Raw genomic sequence first — 13,906 nt, 5'->3', positions numbered from 1 at the left:
CTGGAGCTGGCCAGGGGGTGCTGGTTGCCAGGGGCTGAGGTGGCAAGCAAGTGGGCGAGGGAGTCCAGCCAGCATGCCAGCCCTTGCTCTTGGGAACGGGCAGACAAGTCCCAGGCCCCTGTGGGGCAGTGTGAGGAGGCACCTCTCTTTGGGGCAAGGGTGGCAGCTCAGAGACCAGGGGCGGCAGCAGCAGCTGCCCAGAGGACTCCCAAGGAGAGGAGAGGAGGCCGAGGGAACACTCCCCAAGAGAGGGTGTTCAAAAAAAGGGTGAGGGACTGCCAGCTCAGCAGGCAAGGGGTGACATAACAGGGCTCCTGAGCCCCACAGGGGAGCTGCAGGAAGAATATAGTTGCTCAAGGGAGCCGTAGACTCAAAAAGGTTGAAAACCTCCGCCTTACTTAATGGCCCATGTGTCAATTCTAATTGCCAAAAGGAGGAGAAAGAAAATTCCCCTTCCCTTCAGCAGTTAAGCAAGAAAGGAAAAATTTAGTCAAGGAAAGCTCCTGACCTAGCAATAAGGCTGCATACATACTGAATCCACTATCTCAAATTACAAGTTCCACGCTAAGTAACTGAATGGGCTGCCAGCATGGTATATGACTATTCTTACAAGCCACAGTACTGCTCACTTCTAAACAATACACGCTTCAGTTTTAACAGATGTAACATTATATAGTGAGCTGCGTGTACTTAAAATTTAAAACGTACCTTCCTCCTTTAGTAGGCGGGACTCCGTTTCCTTCAGCCAATTAGAAGCTTTGTCTACATTAGAATTCAAATTGCTAGCCAACTTGGACATGGTTTCTTCAGCTAAAACATAAAACAAAAAGATGTAACCAATTAGGATCGTGGGTGTAATGGGAAGGGGTAACACCCCATTTAACACTTATTATCGGAATGTAGAAACAATGGAAATTTGGGACAAGGGGTGGGCAGGAAACCACTACTTTCATCTGAAAAGGCAAGCCATTATTTAACAGTATATGTGCATGATGGCTGGTTCCTTATGAAGTGCTAGGCATTAGATCTAACACTTCATTACTGGAGTGGACTGTTGCTGTTGAAAAATCACATCTGCAAAGTGTGGGTCCTGCCAGAATGCTTATACAGTGGTGCCCCGCAAGACGAATGCCTCGCAAGACGGAAAACCCACTAGACGAAAGGGTTTTCCGTTTTCCGATGTGCTTCACAGGACGAATTTCCCTATGGGCTTGCTTTGCAAGACGAAAATGTCTTGCGAGTCTTGAGATTTTTTTTTCGCTCCCCACCCCCTTTTTCTAAGCCGCTAAACCGCTAATAGCCTTTTAGCAGCTAATCCGCTTATCAGCTAAGCCTTTAATAGCGCTAATCCGCTAATAGGGTTGCTTCGCAAGACGAAAAAACCACTAGACGAAGAGACTCGCAGAACGAATTAATTTCGTCTTGCGAGGCACCACTGTATTCACTAAATAATTTTGATGAATGACATTTCAGTATCATTCCCTGCAAAGGAAAACTTTCCCTGACTGCTGAGATGATAGACGTTGAAACAACTGAAATGCCTTACCATCAGCCCAAGCCTTTCTCCTATAGATGTCCTCCACCATATCAGAAATCTTCTTAATAGCCACTTGGATTCTACTTTGCATGTGGTTAGACTGCTCATTGGATGCAAAGTGGCCTTTGATGCACGTGTTATCGGCAATACTTTCCATCACATCCATCCCCTTTCGGATTAATGGCTCCACATTAATTCTGAAAAACTCAAAATACCTCTGGTAAGAGGCAAAATTATTTCCATGTTCGTCCAGCATGATGTGATTTTCAAACGTTTCACCAGCGGCAAAAATTTCATTTCTGTCCATGTTCTCTTCCCAGTCTGCCTCCGTTGGTGTTGTCACTTCTGTGGGTTCTTTTTCAGAAGGTTCTGTCTGAGCAGCAAAGTTTGCAGGCCTTTGGAGAAATTTGACTCCACAAAGGTCACACTGTGTTGGGTCAACGTCTGCTTTTTTGAAGACTCCCAGTGCCATGTCCGGGGATTCTTGCTTCGAAGAGGAAATCCTTTTCCATCTAACGCAACAGTAGACAAACAGGAAAAGGCCCCGCAGCTTCCGCTTGGCAGAAGCTTTTTGCTGTTGCTTCTGCTGCCTTATCGATGCTATATTGGCTAATGGGTCTTCTCTCTCTTCGATGTACATGTCCTTTTCAAGATCTATTTCTGCCTCTTCGAAATTCCTTGCCTGGCTGAGATATGCAAATCTGTCCAAGTCGGCAACCTCAAAGTAGATACCCCTGACAGGTTTGTTGTTCTCATACTTAGTAACCCTCGTTCCTTTAGGATCCCACCTCCAACAACAGTCCGCTAAATACTCCGTATCTCGACAAAGCAGCAGCTCCTTGAGGCCATCAACTACTTCTTTAACACTGGAAGGCTCACTCATCAGATCCACAATCTTAATCAATCTTTCGGGCACTTTGGAAGGGTAGTCCCTTTTCAGTTCTGCAAGGAATTCTCGGAGGGTGGGGAAAATTTTGGCTAAACGATCTTGATATTTCCAACCAAGCACCTGATCAGCATTCACCAACATCACTAAGCAAAGCACCACAGTGCGCTCAGCTTCCCCAGACATGATGAAGGCAAGGTCACCAAAAGCATCAAAGAGTACATTGAAGTTTTCATACCCACACAGAACATTGGCTAAATATCTCAGGTGAAGCTTAAATTTCTCTATGGCTTGCTTTGTGTCCTGTGGCTTATACTCTTGTATGACAGAAAAGGTGAAGGCGTCTTTACATCGGTCCCCTCTTGCGAATAAATAGTCCCAGTAATGGAAGAGGGCAATATAACTCTTGGGGAGGCAGAGAGTCATGGTTTTGCAGAGGCGCATGAGGACAGCACAACACAGGATGAACTGAAATTCCAGCAAAGCCACAGTGTTTCCTATGCTTGGAATTAAAGGGTCAACGCATTTCTTCACCAAGACATTCATGAAACGATAAAACAACCACCTGCACTGCTCAAGGTTTCTGTGAATGTAGAGCTGGTCCATGGAGTCCTGCAAGAGTCTGATGAAACACAAGTATGTGCTTTCAGCATTCCCTGCATATTTATCAGGTAGCAGCATGCCATATCTGCCCTCTACGCCTTTGGATCTCCCTCTTCCCCTTTCATCTGCCATCTTCAGTTCTCTATTATAGTCATCTTCTTCTTTGAAAAGGAGTCTATCAAACTCTTCGGGGTAAGTGGAAGTAAAGGCAAAGACCTGCATCATTCTCAGCCACAGATCCGTCGATTCTCTCCTGTTCTGGGCCGTCTCGTTTCTAAATTCAGACCGGATGCATTCTCTCAGAACCGCCCTGCAAGGATTAGAATTTTTATGGCTAAAGCGATAATGGCTCAGGATCTGTTTGCATACCACTGGATTTTCAGACACCATCCTCAGGTGGAAATGCTTGGGAAATATTGCATTGATAAGAGATTTGCACAGTGCATACTTATCAGCGGTCAATAGCTCATCAATGGCATTGGGTTCATGAAGCAAATCTTTTGGGAACACTTGCTTGGCTTCTAACAGAAGCCCATTTATTGCAGCCAGGTGCATTTTACACTGAAATATAGATTTTATCTCGTGACGTGACAGGGAGCTATGGAAGTCCTCACAGGTTTCGTCCTCACAGTTCAAGCCGGCAATAAACTTTGTGCAAATATTTGGGAAGCTCAGACCATGTAAATGGTGAATAATGGCAGTAAGCCTATTCAACAAATGTTTATTCAGTGCAAATTTCACCTCTTCCAGACTTACACTGAGCTTATCACTTGTTCTCTTTTCTCTCTGTTTGTAACTCTCGGACAAATGCTCTAGAATACAGCCGGCTTCGTTCTGGGAGACCTGACAACTTTTCCCGTCTATCAGCACAATTCCAAAGTATTCAAAACACGACTTCACCATTTCCTTCTCGGCGTTGGTGCCTGCTTTTTTGAAAGCCGTGACCAGATTTAGAAGGGCTTCGATTCCATAGGATGTTAATCCCAAGATGGCCTCACTCTTGACATCACAGCTTGTTGCGCCAAACAGAGCTTCCACAGCACCAGCATTGTGATTCACACGCAAAAACATTCCAAAGGCCTTCTGCAACATATAGAAGTCTTTTTCTAAAAGTCCAATCAAATAGGTAGCCTCTGCGCTACCAGACTTTTGGTCTGTTCGCTGAAACAGATCTAAGGCTTCGCTCAAGATGTCTCTCACGTTCTCCACCTTACAAATGCCTGCCACACTAAGGCGGGCCGCAGCAAGCAGACACGATGCTCGGAACTCTTTTTGGTTAGTGAGCTTGGCTGCTTCCAGTACAAAGCCATGTTGCATCATCAGCTTTGCGGCTTCTTCATCTTTGCCTTCCCTCTTCAAGAGGTCAGCAGCTTCAGCAAAGCATTTGTGCGTTTTCAAAAACACAAGCTGGTCTTCGGTGTCAAGGTGAGACAGCACCTCCTTCATTTCACTCATCTTGTTTGTGCGCAGGTACTTGGCAGCGGCTTCCAAATAAAACTGGTTTGCTGTGTATGAAAGTTTGGAAACTGGCAGTCCTTCTTTTCTCATCATCTTTTGATATCTGAAACAGACATATACAAGTAAACTTCAACAGGGAATTGGAAGTAGATGCACAACTTAACATCCAGTAAGATGTTATCTAACACTGCTATAAGTTGTTCTGGAGACTCAGAGCTTAATGTGAAGTTGAGCCAGGTCTCAATATTTCGGATTTCCCTTTCTTCATAATACTGGTGTTTGGTTTTATTGTTGGTGTATATTTCATATTATGGTTTATAGTCTGGTTATATGTCATGGCATTTGGCTAGTACAATCAGCTCATTGGTTGAGTGACTGAATGATTTTCAAAGCTGATTTTTTTAAAAAAAGTACTGGGCACTGTTTCTTTTTTAAAAAAAAATCAGCACTTTTATTTTTCTATAAGATCTTTGTATATGCACTGTAGAAACGGCTTAAACCAGGGGTCAGCAAACTTTTTCAGCAGGGGGCCGGTCCACTGTCCCTCAGACCTTGTGGGGGGCCAGACTATATTTTGGAAAAAAAAAATGAATTCCTATGCCCCACAAATAACTCAGAGATGCATTTTAAATAAAAGGACACATTCTACTCATGTAAAAACATGCTGATTTCTGGACCATCCACAGGCCAGATTGAGAAGGCGCTTGGGCCAGATCCGGCCCCCAGGCCTTAGTTTGCCTACCCATGGCTTAAACTATCTTTTCCAAGTAAAGTATTAACATTTTCATAGGCTATTTAGATATGTGGTTCTCAACGGCATGCATTGCAACCCAAGGACACAAATCAGCAATCTTTTCATAAAACTGGCAAGGCAGAAGAAATGCTATTTTTTTAATGAAACAGGTTCTTGAAATACAGACCTTTCAACAGATTTTGCTGCTTCTTCATACAGCTCCTCATGGCAACACATTTTAAGCGCTAGATCAAACTCTTGCATCTGCTCAAAACATCTGTATGCATCTTTGTAGTATTGTCCTCTTTTATAGTAATATGCCGCTTCTTTCACCTGTACGATGATGACACCACATGGATGCTTACATCAAGCATACAATAGCTGGCAACACCTCTCTAATTCTAGCAAATAGGGCTAGATTGACTGCAAGATGAAACAACTTGCTTATGTTAAGAGGCTATCATCAAACATCAGATAGGAGTTTAGTTATCACCTGGAGTTCACTCAAGCACCACATATTTCAAGTGAATAAATACACATTCAGCAGCAAGTCACCAAGTCTACCACGGCAAATATAAAGAAAATCAAATCAGGTTCATGCGTGTGTGACAAATTTCTCCCTTTTAACACTTCTCACAATAGAAAGGAAATTGATTTGCCTGTCCTCATCACACAACACAAAAAGGCCAGCTTAAAATATTTACTGGTTCCTAGACTTTCCAGACACTCTCTCTCCCACCCCCCACCACCATTTTCTTCTCCATGGCTGACCTCAATTAAGTCTCACCCACTTACCTAAAATTAAGGCTTCATACATATCCACACAAGGCCCATATCCACACAACACACATATTCTGTAGGGGCAACCAGGTGTACACCAAGCTAGCTTTCATTTCTGCCTACTGACTATGCAAAAGTGAAGTAATATGAACAACAGAAAATATGAAATAAGAAACCTTTTGCATGCATACTAGCTGTGGGATAAAATATACTGACCCAAACAGCTCTCCTGAGTCAAATGTCACTTCCATTAACTGTTAAAATAGCTCTCAATGCAATGCTTTGATGAGCAGACATAAATCAACTTGGATTTCTTACTCTCCCACAGTGAAATACTAAAGAGCCCCCCCCCCCCAAAAAACTGGAAAATGAAAGATAAAGAAGTGGGGAAACCACATTTACCTTTCCTAATTTTTCATAAAGTTGTGCACAAAGCTGGTACTCTTTGGCATGGATTAGACATTTGAGAGCCAAATTTGGTTCATCGCATTCTAGATAAGTTTTAGCCAGTTCCATATATTCCATTTGCTTCTCTCTGTTTATATATAGAGAGAGACAGAAATAAAACAAAGCAATCACATTTTGAAAAATAGGCAGCCAATTGATTCAAGGTATTTCATTCCATTAGCTATTCTAAAACATTAACAAGCTGAGACAGAAACAGATTCCAACACGCGCTCTTCATGCAGGAAAGAAATATAATAAACAGTGACTTCACTGCTCTAAAAGGGACCTCAAGTCTTCTTTTTGAATCAAGCCATGGTCTATGTTACATCCATCACAACTGGAAGCAAAAAGGAGTAAAGTAGTTATGCCAAATTTGTTCCACTGGCTTTAAAAGGAAGCTCTAGATATGGAAAGGCCAGTCAGGAGAAAGTCTGATGGAGAAAGTATGTGGAATGATAATTGTACGAAGCAGAGGTGGTAGTGGCATCCTAAAGAGCTGGGTGTGCACCCTAGAGGAAGGCAAGATATTTACTTTTTATAGCCTCTAAGATAGGAAGCATAAAACTGACACAGATTCCCTATCACCGCCATGCCAGTTCACAAGTCACAGCAAGCCACAAATAATGATTTACCACGAATACACAGATTGTTCTTGTGACTCTCTACTAGCAAGTTCAAAGAACAAAGCAAGACTGATCCCTGAGCTGCAAATCATGGTTTGCTTGGACCAAAATTAAACAACTAATCTCTGGTTCAAATTAACATTAAACCAAGGATTATGGCAGGCATAGGTAAACTCAGCCCTCCAGATGTTTTGGGACTACAATTCCCATCATCCCTGACCACTGGTCCTGTTAGCTAGGGATGATGGGAGTTGTAGTCCCAAAACATCTGGAGGGCCGAGTTTGCCTATGCCTGGATTATGGTTTGCTGCTTCTATGTGCTTAAGTTGGGGAAGGCAGGGTTTGCTGTAAACCAGCGTTTACGGTGATGCATCAACCGACTTTTAACCAAAAACTTTCAAGCAGATTTATGTTTTTTACATTTAGAAGACACTTACCTGGGGTTCATTTTCTTTGACTGTACTTTAAGCACAGCGTCATGTGCCAAGGCTAGTTTTTCCTTCTCGGTTGCTCCTCCTTTTTGATAGCATTTAGCAGCCACCTGAAACAGGAAAACAACATTTATCTAGAGCACTGGTTGTTTCACAGAGAAGCAGTGAAACTCACTTATTTGAATGGCAGACAACAGACCAAGTAGGCTTGCTAATTGTTGGGTATTTTGTTTGTTTTTAATGATCTCTTGCTCCTGTGCCTGTAACAGTATCTTGACCTGCCGCTATTTCAGATATCAATGCTTCTCCAAAAAGCAGCACTCCTAGAAGGCTTCACAAAGTGCCCGGACAGATGCTTGTAGGAAGCCCACAAGCGGATCATTGCCCTTCTTCACTGTTGCTGCCCACCGCCACCCCCAAAACAAAACTCAACATGGAGCTTCCATCTAGTCATCATAGCAAATAGCCGCGGATAGACCTTCCCGCCATGAATTATCTGTTGAAAACCATCTAAGTGGTTTTCAACCATCTAAGTCTTGAGGCGATGAGCACACATTGACTTAGCAGAGTCAATAACAGCAGAGCTAGGCTTGAGGTGTGAGTACTAAGCTACTTTTATTATATACAAATCAGGACAAAGGAAACCAAGGCTCCTCTCTCTCTCTTCTTCCTCGGAGAGAAGGAATACTACAGTACAACAGAGCGGAACAGTGTAAAAACGACATCCGCTCCCATGACTCCATCAGTGATGGAATGTAAACACAGACATGTGATGAAACAATCCCACATATCTGCACAACGGGGGAACGGAATTCCAACACTAAGCAGGTATCACTCTTCACATCTTGCAGCAGTGAACTTCACGTTAATCATAAACTGCAGAAAGATGCAGAATCAGAGTTGAGAAAGGATTTGAAAGGTCATTTGGCTCATCCTACGATTCAAGAGCCACTGCTGCTACAACATCCATGAGAGGTGGCCATCCAGTCTCTACTTAAAAACCTCTAAGGAAAGATAGTCCACCATATTGTGAGGCCATCTGCTTCACTCTCAATCCAAACATTTGCCCAACCTTGGCTTAAGGCTTAAGCTGTAAATTGCAACATGCAATTAGTGAGTGTGCAAAGAAATAGAGCAACAAACTACGACAGAGTTAGATCCAAGGAAGTGTAAATGGAAGGAAAATAGCAACAAGCCCTGTTCCACAAACGTTGGCACAACAGCTTGATTTGGAGTTCACTCAGTGCTTTATGTAGCAGGGCAGGCTTCTACAGCAAAGAAGAACAGCATCTTTGAATTTAGTTTCATTTCTTTGCACACAACTCTGTAACCATTGCCCTTTCATAAACATAAGCTGCCTTCTGCATCTGGAAAAGCACAACTGGATCCATTCCTAAATGCACATGCAAACCTCTCAAGAACATTGGTTAAAAAAAATTCTTAATATAAAATCCAAACTGCAAACAAAAAAGAAAAGAGTTACAAAACACACTGCTATATATATAGAAAAGCACACCCAATACAGTGGTGCCCCGCAAGACGAATGCCTCGCAAGACGGAAAACCCGCTAGACGAAAGGGTTTTCCGTTTTCAGAGGGGCTTCGCAGGACGAATTTCTCTATGGGCTTGCTTCGCAAGACGAAAATGTCTTGTGATTCTTGAGGGTTTTTTTCGCTCCCCACCCCCTTTTTCTAAGGCGCTAAGCTGCTAATAGCCTTTTAGCAGCTAATCCGCTAATCCCTTAACCCTTTAATAGCCGCTAATAGCCGCTAAACCGCTAATAGCGCTAATCTGCTAATAGGGTTGCTTTGCAAGACGAAAAAACCGCTAGACGAAGAGACTCGCGGAACGGATTAATTTCGTCTTGCGAGGCACCACTGTATTTCAAGTGTACCAAAGGTAACCCAAAACAAGTTGAACATGCTCTATAGCATTTGGTTAATTAAATGCTGGGTTAAAAAACAAAAGCAGCACTGGATCTAGCCTTAATTCTTAAGCATTTCTCAAAATTGTGCCAATTCAGCTATGACACACTGGTACATGACAACAAAGACAAAATGTGAAATTAGTTCCACAATTATCGGTCTACTTGCTATATAGTTTTCACTGAGTGACACTTTACCAATGAAAGCAACAAAAACAAGCCTTTGTGTTGCACTGCAAAAAAGGGAAAAAAACACCATTTTAAGTACATCAAACATCAACAGGGCATACAGACTTAAACACAGCGACTCAACAGGATTTGCACGTGTGTTCCCGGTTGTGAATTAGAGGGACCACATCCATGACATTTTGCCATTCCTCGTCTGCAAAATTATTGAAAAGCATTAAAAAAATACTCAATTAAATGAGGTTCTGCCGCCCCCCCTAGCAGAAGCCTGCCCCCCCCCCCCAAAGCTCTACAGGTACATGGGCTAGCATAATTCTAATCTGTATTGTTATTTGTTTGTTTGTAATTTCACTTCTATGTTTCATTGCCAGAGTTACTGTATTTTTCCTAAAATGCCCTCCCTTTTCAGCAAGTCTGTGAATTTACCTTCCAACACTGATGCTTTGCATAATATTCTCCTTGCGCAATCCATTCTTCTGGAGTTGAGGTTTTAACAAACATGCTGTCATCGAAATCTAGGAGGCAAAACAAGGATGGAAGGAATTGTTGCTCTCCTGGTATACCCCACAGAGAAACCTACGGTCTGCAAATAAAAACATCCTGAAGGTCCCAGGCCTCAGAGAGGTTAGGCTGGCCTCAACTAGAGCCAGAGCTTTCTCAGCTGTGGCACCAATCTGGTGGAACGCTCTGTCACAAGGGACTAGGGCCCTGCGGGACTTGACATCTTTCCGCAGGGCCTGTAAGACAGAGCTGTTCCACCAGGCCTTTGGTCAGGGCGCAGCCTGACCCCCTCCTCTGGCAATCTGCACACGGTCTTGCTTGCTGGTTGCCATCAATTTGTTTTTGATTGATTTTATGGTGAAAAGTTTTTAGAATGTTGGATTGTTTTGATTGTTTGTTAGCCGCCCTGAGCCCAGCTTTGGCTGGGGAGAGCGGGGTATAAATAAAATTTATTATTATTATTTATTATTATTTATTATTATTATTATTAAAATTCTTAATTCAGTCATCTGAGCAGTTCTCTTGACTGTAAGCCTGCTTTGGGGTGGAGAAAATGGGAGGGTGGTTCCCCAACTCACATCCCCTTCTCAAAATGGCCCTCTGACAAAGCTAACTGTTGACCACAGATATAAATGTTCTTGGATATGTGACAACCTTAGCCAATGCTTTCCTAGTATGTTGCAGTCAGCTGTGAGTTGGTTCCAAGGAACTCTTGAAGAGACAAAGATAAGAAGAAACCAGAGATATATTAGACACATCTTTTTAAGTCAGACTTCCCCAACCTGCCAAATGTTGTGGAATTACAACTTCCATCATCCCTGACCTTTGGCCATATTGGTTGGGGCGGATGGATGCTGCAGTTAAAAACAGGAAGGCTGTTTTTAAGCTCATTAAACTAGCCCTAACATTACTGAAGTCATTGGGAATTTCCTAAAATGTAGGCGATAAAAACATTTAAGCATAAATTTCTCCTTCCTTAATTATTTGCACCTTCTATGCTAAAATCAAATGTTGATTATGAGACAGTCTAGTTTGCAGAATTTTGTAGCATAGACCTTACCTTTATCTTCCTCTGTTTTGACAACCTGAACGAGTTTTCGCTTGATGAAATATCGAAACGCAGGTGCACGCCTGTCACTGTTTTCGTCAAAGATCCACAGATTGACTCTGGCCCTTGTAATAGCAGTATATAACTGCTTTAGCTCTCCATTAAGCATCTAGGAATACAATTATGTTCAAAAGACTATCATAAAGAGCAGTGCTGCAGCTAAATACATTTGGACTAATGTTTCATCAAGAGAAATCAAACTCTAGGACACCATGTTTGAAGACACAGATATCAAAATAAATTTACTAGTGCAACCTAACATGCCATTAGACTGCCAAGCCAAGTGTGGCCTTTGGTTTAAACTCGCCTGTTTGGAATTCACTGCTTGTTTATAATACAATTATTTTCCCAGAAGTCTGAGAAATCAGCAGGTAATTTGGTGTGCATGTTCAAAACCTCATTACGGGCTTCAAGTTCACATATTAACTTGCCTGCCCAGGAAAGAAGGGCAATATATTGCAATGTTGTAGTTCTCTTGGACGCTAAGATACTTAAGTGAAACTTGGAATGTACTTTTATAAGCACAATTTGTATCCAATTTAAGACAATGGATGAAAGTTTAAAAATGCATTACAATGAAATATCTTCAGTTAGTCCTCAAAGATTGGGATGTCAACTATTTAGAGATTCATATGTATTCTTTATTTATTCTCCAGGCTGATTAAAAGACAAAACGGAAACAATTACTTATTTAAAAATAGGTTCAAAAATAGGGACATGATGATTGCTTCCGGTTTTATTTTGTAATCACCTTGTACATTTCTGGATTCAGAACAGGAAGTTTTCTTTGAGCATCAGCAAATTTCTCCAAGGGCGTTTCAATGACCATTTTGGTTTCTTCAGGTAAAGGAGAGGGAGGTTTGAAAGAAGAAATTATTTTCCATTCTTTGTAAGCCTGGGGGGGGGGGGGAGAGAAAAAACCATAGCTATAATAGCACTACTGCACCCAGAAAGCTGTAACTAAGTTTTCAATTTTACTCGCGTTTGAAGTCAACCTCAGAAAGCAAAACAATCTTCAAATCAGTGAGCAAAAGCACACAGTGCAAGGAAACAAAGAAACCCTCTGTCTCGGGCAAAAATCCCTTATCCAATCCCAGATATGAAAATGACTCTGGCTATAATCTAAGTGGAACTTGTTTGTCAAGTGTTCCCAATACAATTTACTTGGGGTCAATGTCTTCACTGGTCCTGAATATATTCTATAAATTAAGATGTGCTGATATTGCAAAAAACAACAACATTTAGTACAAACAAGCACATGTGATGGAAAACAAACCAGCAGATAAAAGAACATACTGTTATTAGCAGGAACAAAGGATGACAACTCAACCTAGCCTATTTGAGTTGTTCAGCTCTCCCCTAAAGAGAAATGAATGATATCCAGTCTCTCTATCTCTCTATTTTTTTACATACCTCTGAATCTGTGAAAAAGTTGTAAAGGAGTACATCATCAAATTCCAAGCCTTTTGCTTCGTAAATTGTTAGCACAAGAGCTAAACTAAGTTCCTCAGGGATCTTTTCCTTTGCTATTTCATTTGCTACAAGAATCACCTACAATCAAAATGGGAGACATTAGATCACCAAAACCACAGCAACCCATGAAAATAATGCAACAAGTAGAAAGTTGCCTGAAGTTGAATCGAGGTCTTCAGATTCTGGTGATTGATAAGCCTAGACAGATCCTATCACTGAGAAGAATGGCCTCATTTAGGTGCCTAGGTTACTGTAGTTATCCAGGAACAGTTTCCACACCTCCATCTGAAATTAGGGCTGTGGACTTTTCTTGAAGATTCAGACCTGGTGCCCATAATTTACAAGTGCAATGTATTCTGATGCTCCCAAACAAATAAACAAGAAAAACAAGTGGTCTTCTCTATTAATACAGACATGCTTAGTTTTATTAACATTCTGAAAAGCTGTTCAAAGAACTCAAGACAGCACACTGTCATTTACAATAGCGAAAACAGCAACGTTCTGCTCTGGTACAGAACATTATATGCTGAGAAAAGCCTACCTGATGCGCTCCAAACTCTATCGGCTGTGTTTTTCTTTTGTTGCCTCTCAGCAGAATTGCCAGATCGCTGACACTGCAAGATTCCAAGACGGTGGGTTTGGGCCCATCAAAGAGGCCTGAATCCCTAGGAAGACGATCAAAGGATTCTGGGAAATAGTACTGAAGCAAGTCAACAACTCCCGAGGCCAAGTGGAGAATACCTGCAAATGATAATGAGCAGGTAGAATTGACCTACTAAATCTGTCTCTCGGGTGGGAAACAAAATAAAAGGGTAACCGAAAGAACAATATTAATCTTGAAAAGTTAGCAAATGCCTAGCTCAAAACCGCAGCTGGGACACAAAGCTGTTTTACAGCTATGGCTTAAAAGCTGCTTCATTGAGGGTGGCCATATGAGGGGACAGAGAAGGGCAGAACATGGTTGAGTCATATATCCTCCTTCCACATTTCTGATAAACTCGCTTTAGACCCTAAGGAACCAACCCAAACTGGTGCCAGGGCCCAATCCTGCAGCAGCTGTGAGAATCAGTCACCAAAAGCCTCAACAGTTCTGTGAGAAGTCATGTGGGATTGATTTGGGTTACATCTACGCCATACATTTAAAACAGTATTATACTACTTCAACAGTCATGAAGAATCTTTGTTAAGATTAAGGGTGCTGGCAACTGTTGCTCTG

General features: G+C 42.0%; 1 protein-coding gene across 1 annotated transcript in view; it reads right to left on the bottom strand.

The window, feature by feature from the left end:
- Window positions 1-13,906, bottom strand: part of TRANK1 (tetratricopeptide repeat and ankyrin repeat containing 1) — a 50,415-nt gene that overhangs the window by 2,025 nt on the left and 34,484 nt on the right. The window contains exons 14-23 of the mRNA XM_083404623.1: window positions 13,232-13,431; window positions 12,631-12,768; window positions 11,969-12,112; window positions 11,170-11,326; window positions 10,035-10,123; window positions 7,505-7,608; window positions 6,400-6,532; window positions 5,405-5,550; window positions 1,547-4,587; window positions 709-810 (exon numbers count right to left, since the gene is read on the bottom strand). Coding sequence (XP_083260749.1) covers window positions 709-810; window positions 1,547-4,587; window positions 5,405-5,550; window positions 6,400-6,532; window positions 7,505-7,608; window positions 10,035-10,123; window positions 11,170-11,326; window positions 11,969-12,112; window positions 12,631-12,768; window positions 13,232-13,431 — 4,254 coding nt within the window. The remainder of the gene's footprint in view (window positions 1-708; window positions 811-1,546; window positions 4,588-5,404; window positions 5,551-6,399; window positions 6,533-7,504; window positions 7,609-10,034; window positions 10,124-11,169; window positions 11,327-11,968; window positions 12,113-12,630; window positions 12,769-13,231; window positions 13,432-13,906) is intronic.

This window comes from Podarcis tiliguerta, assembly GCF_965153285.1.
Source record: "Podarcis tiliguerta genome assembly, chromosome: 12".
Classification (NCBI taxonomy): domain Eukaryota; kingdom Metazoa; phylum Chordata; class Lepidosauria; order Squamata; family Lacertidae; genus Podarcis; species Podarcis tiliguerta.
The sequence above is the reverse complement of the archived record's forward strand: the minus strand, read 5'-3'. Positions and strand labels throughout refer to the sequence as shown.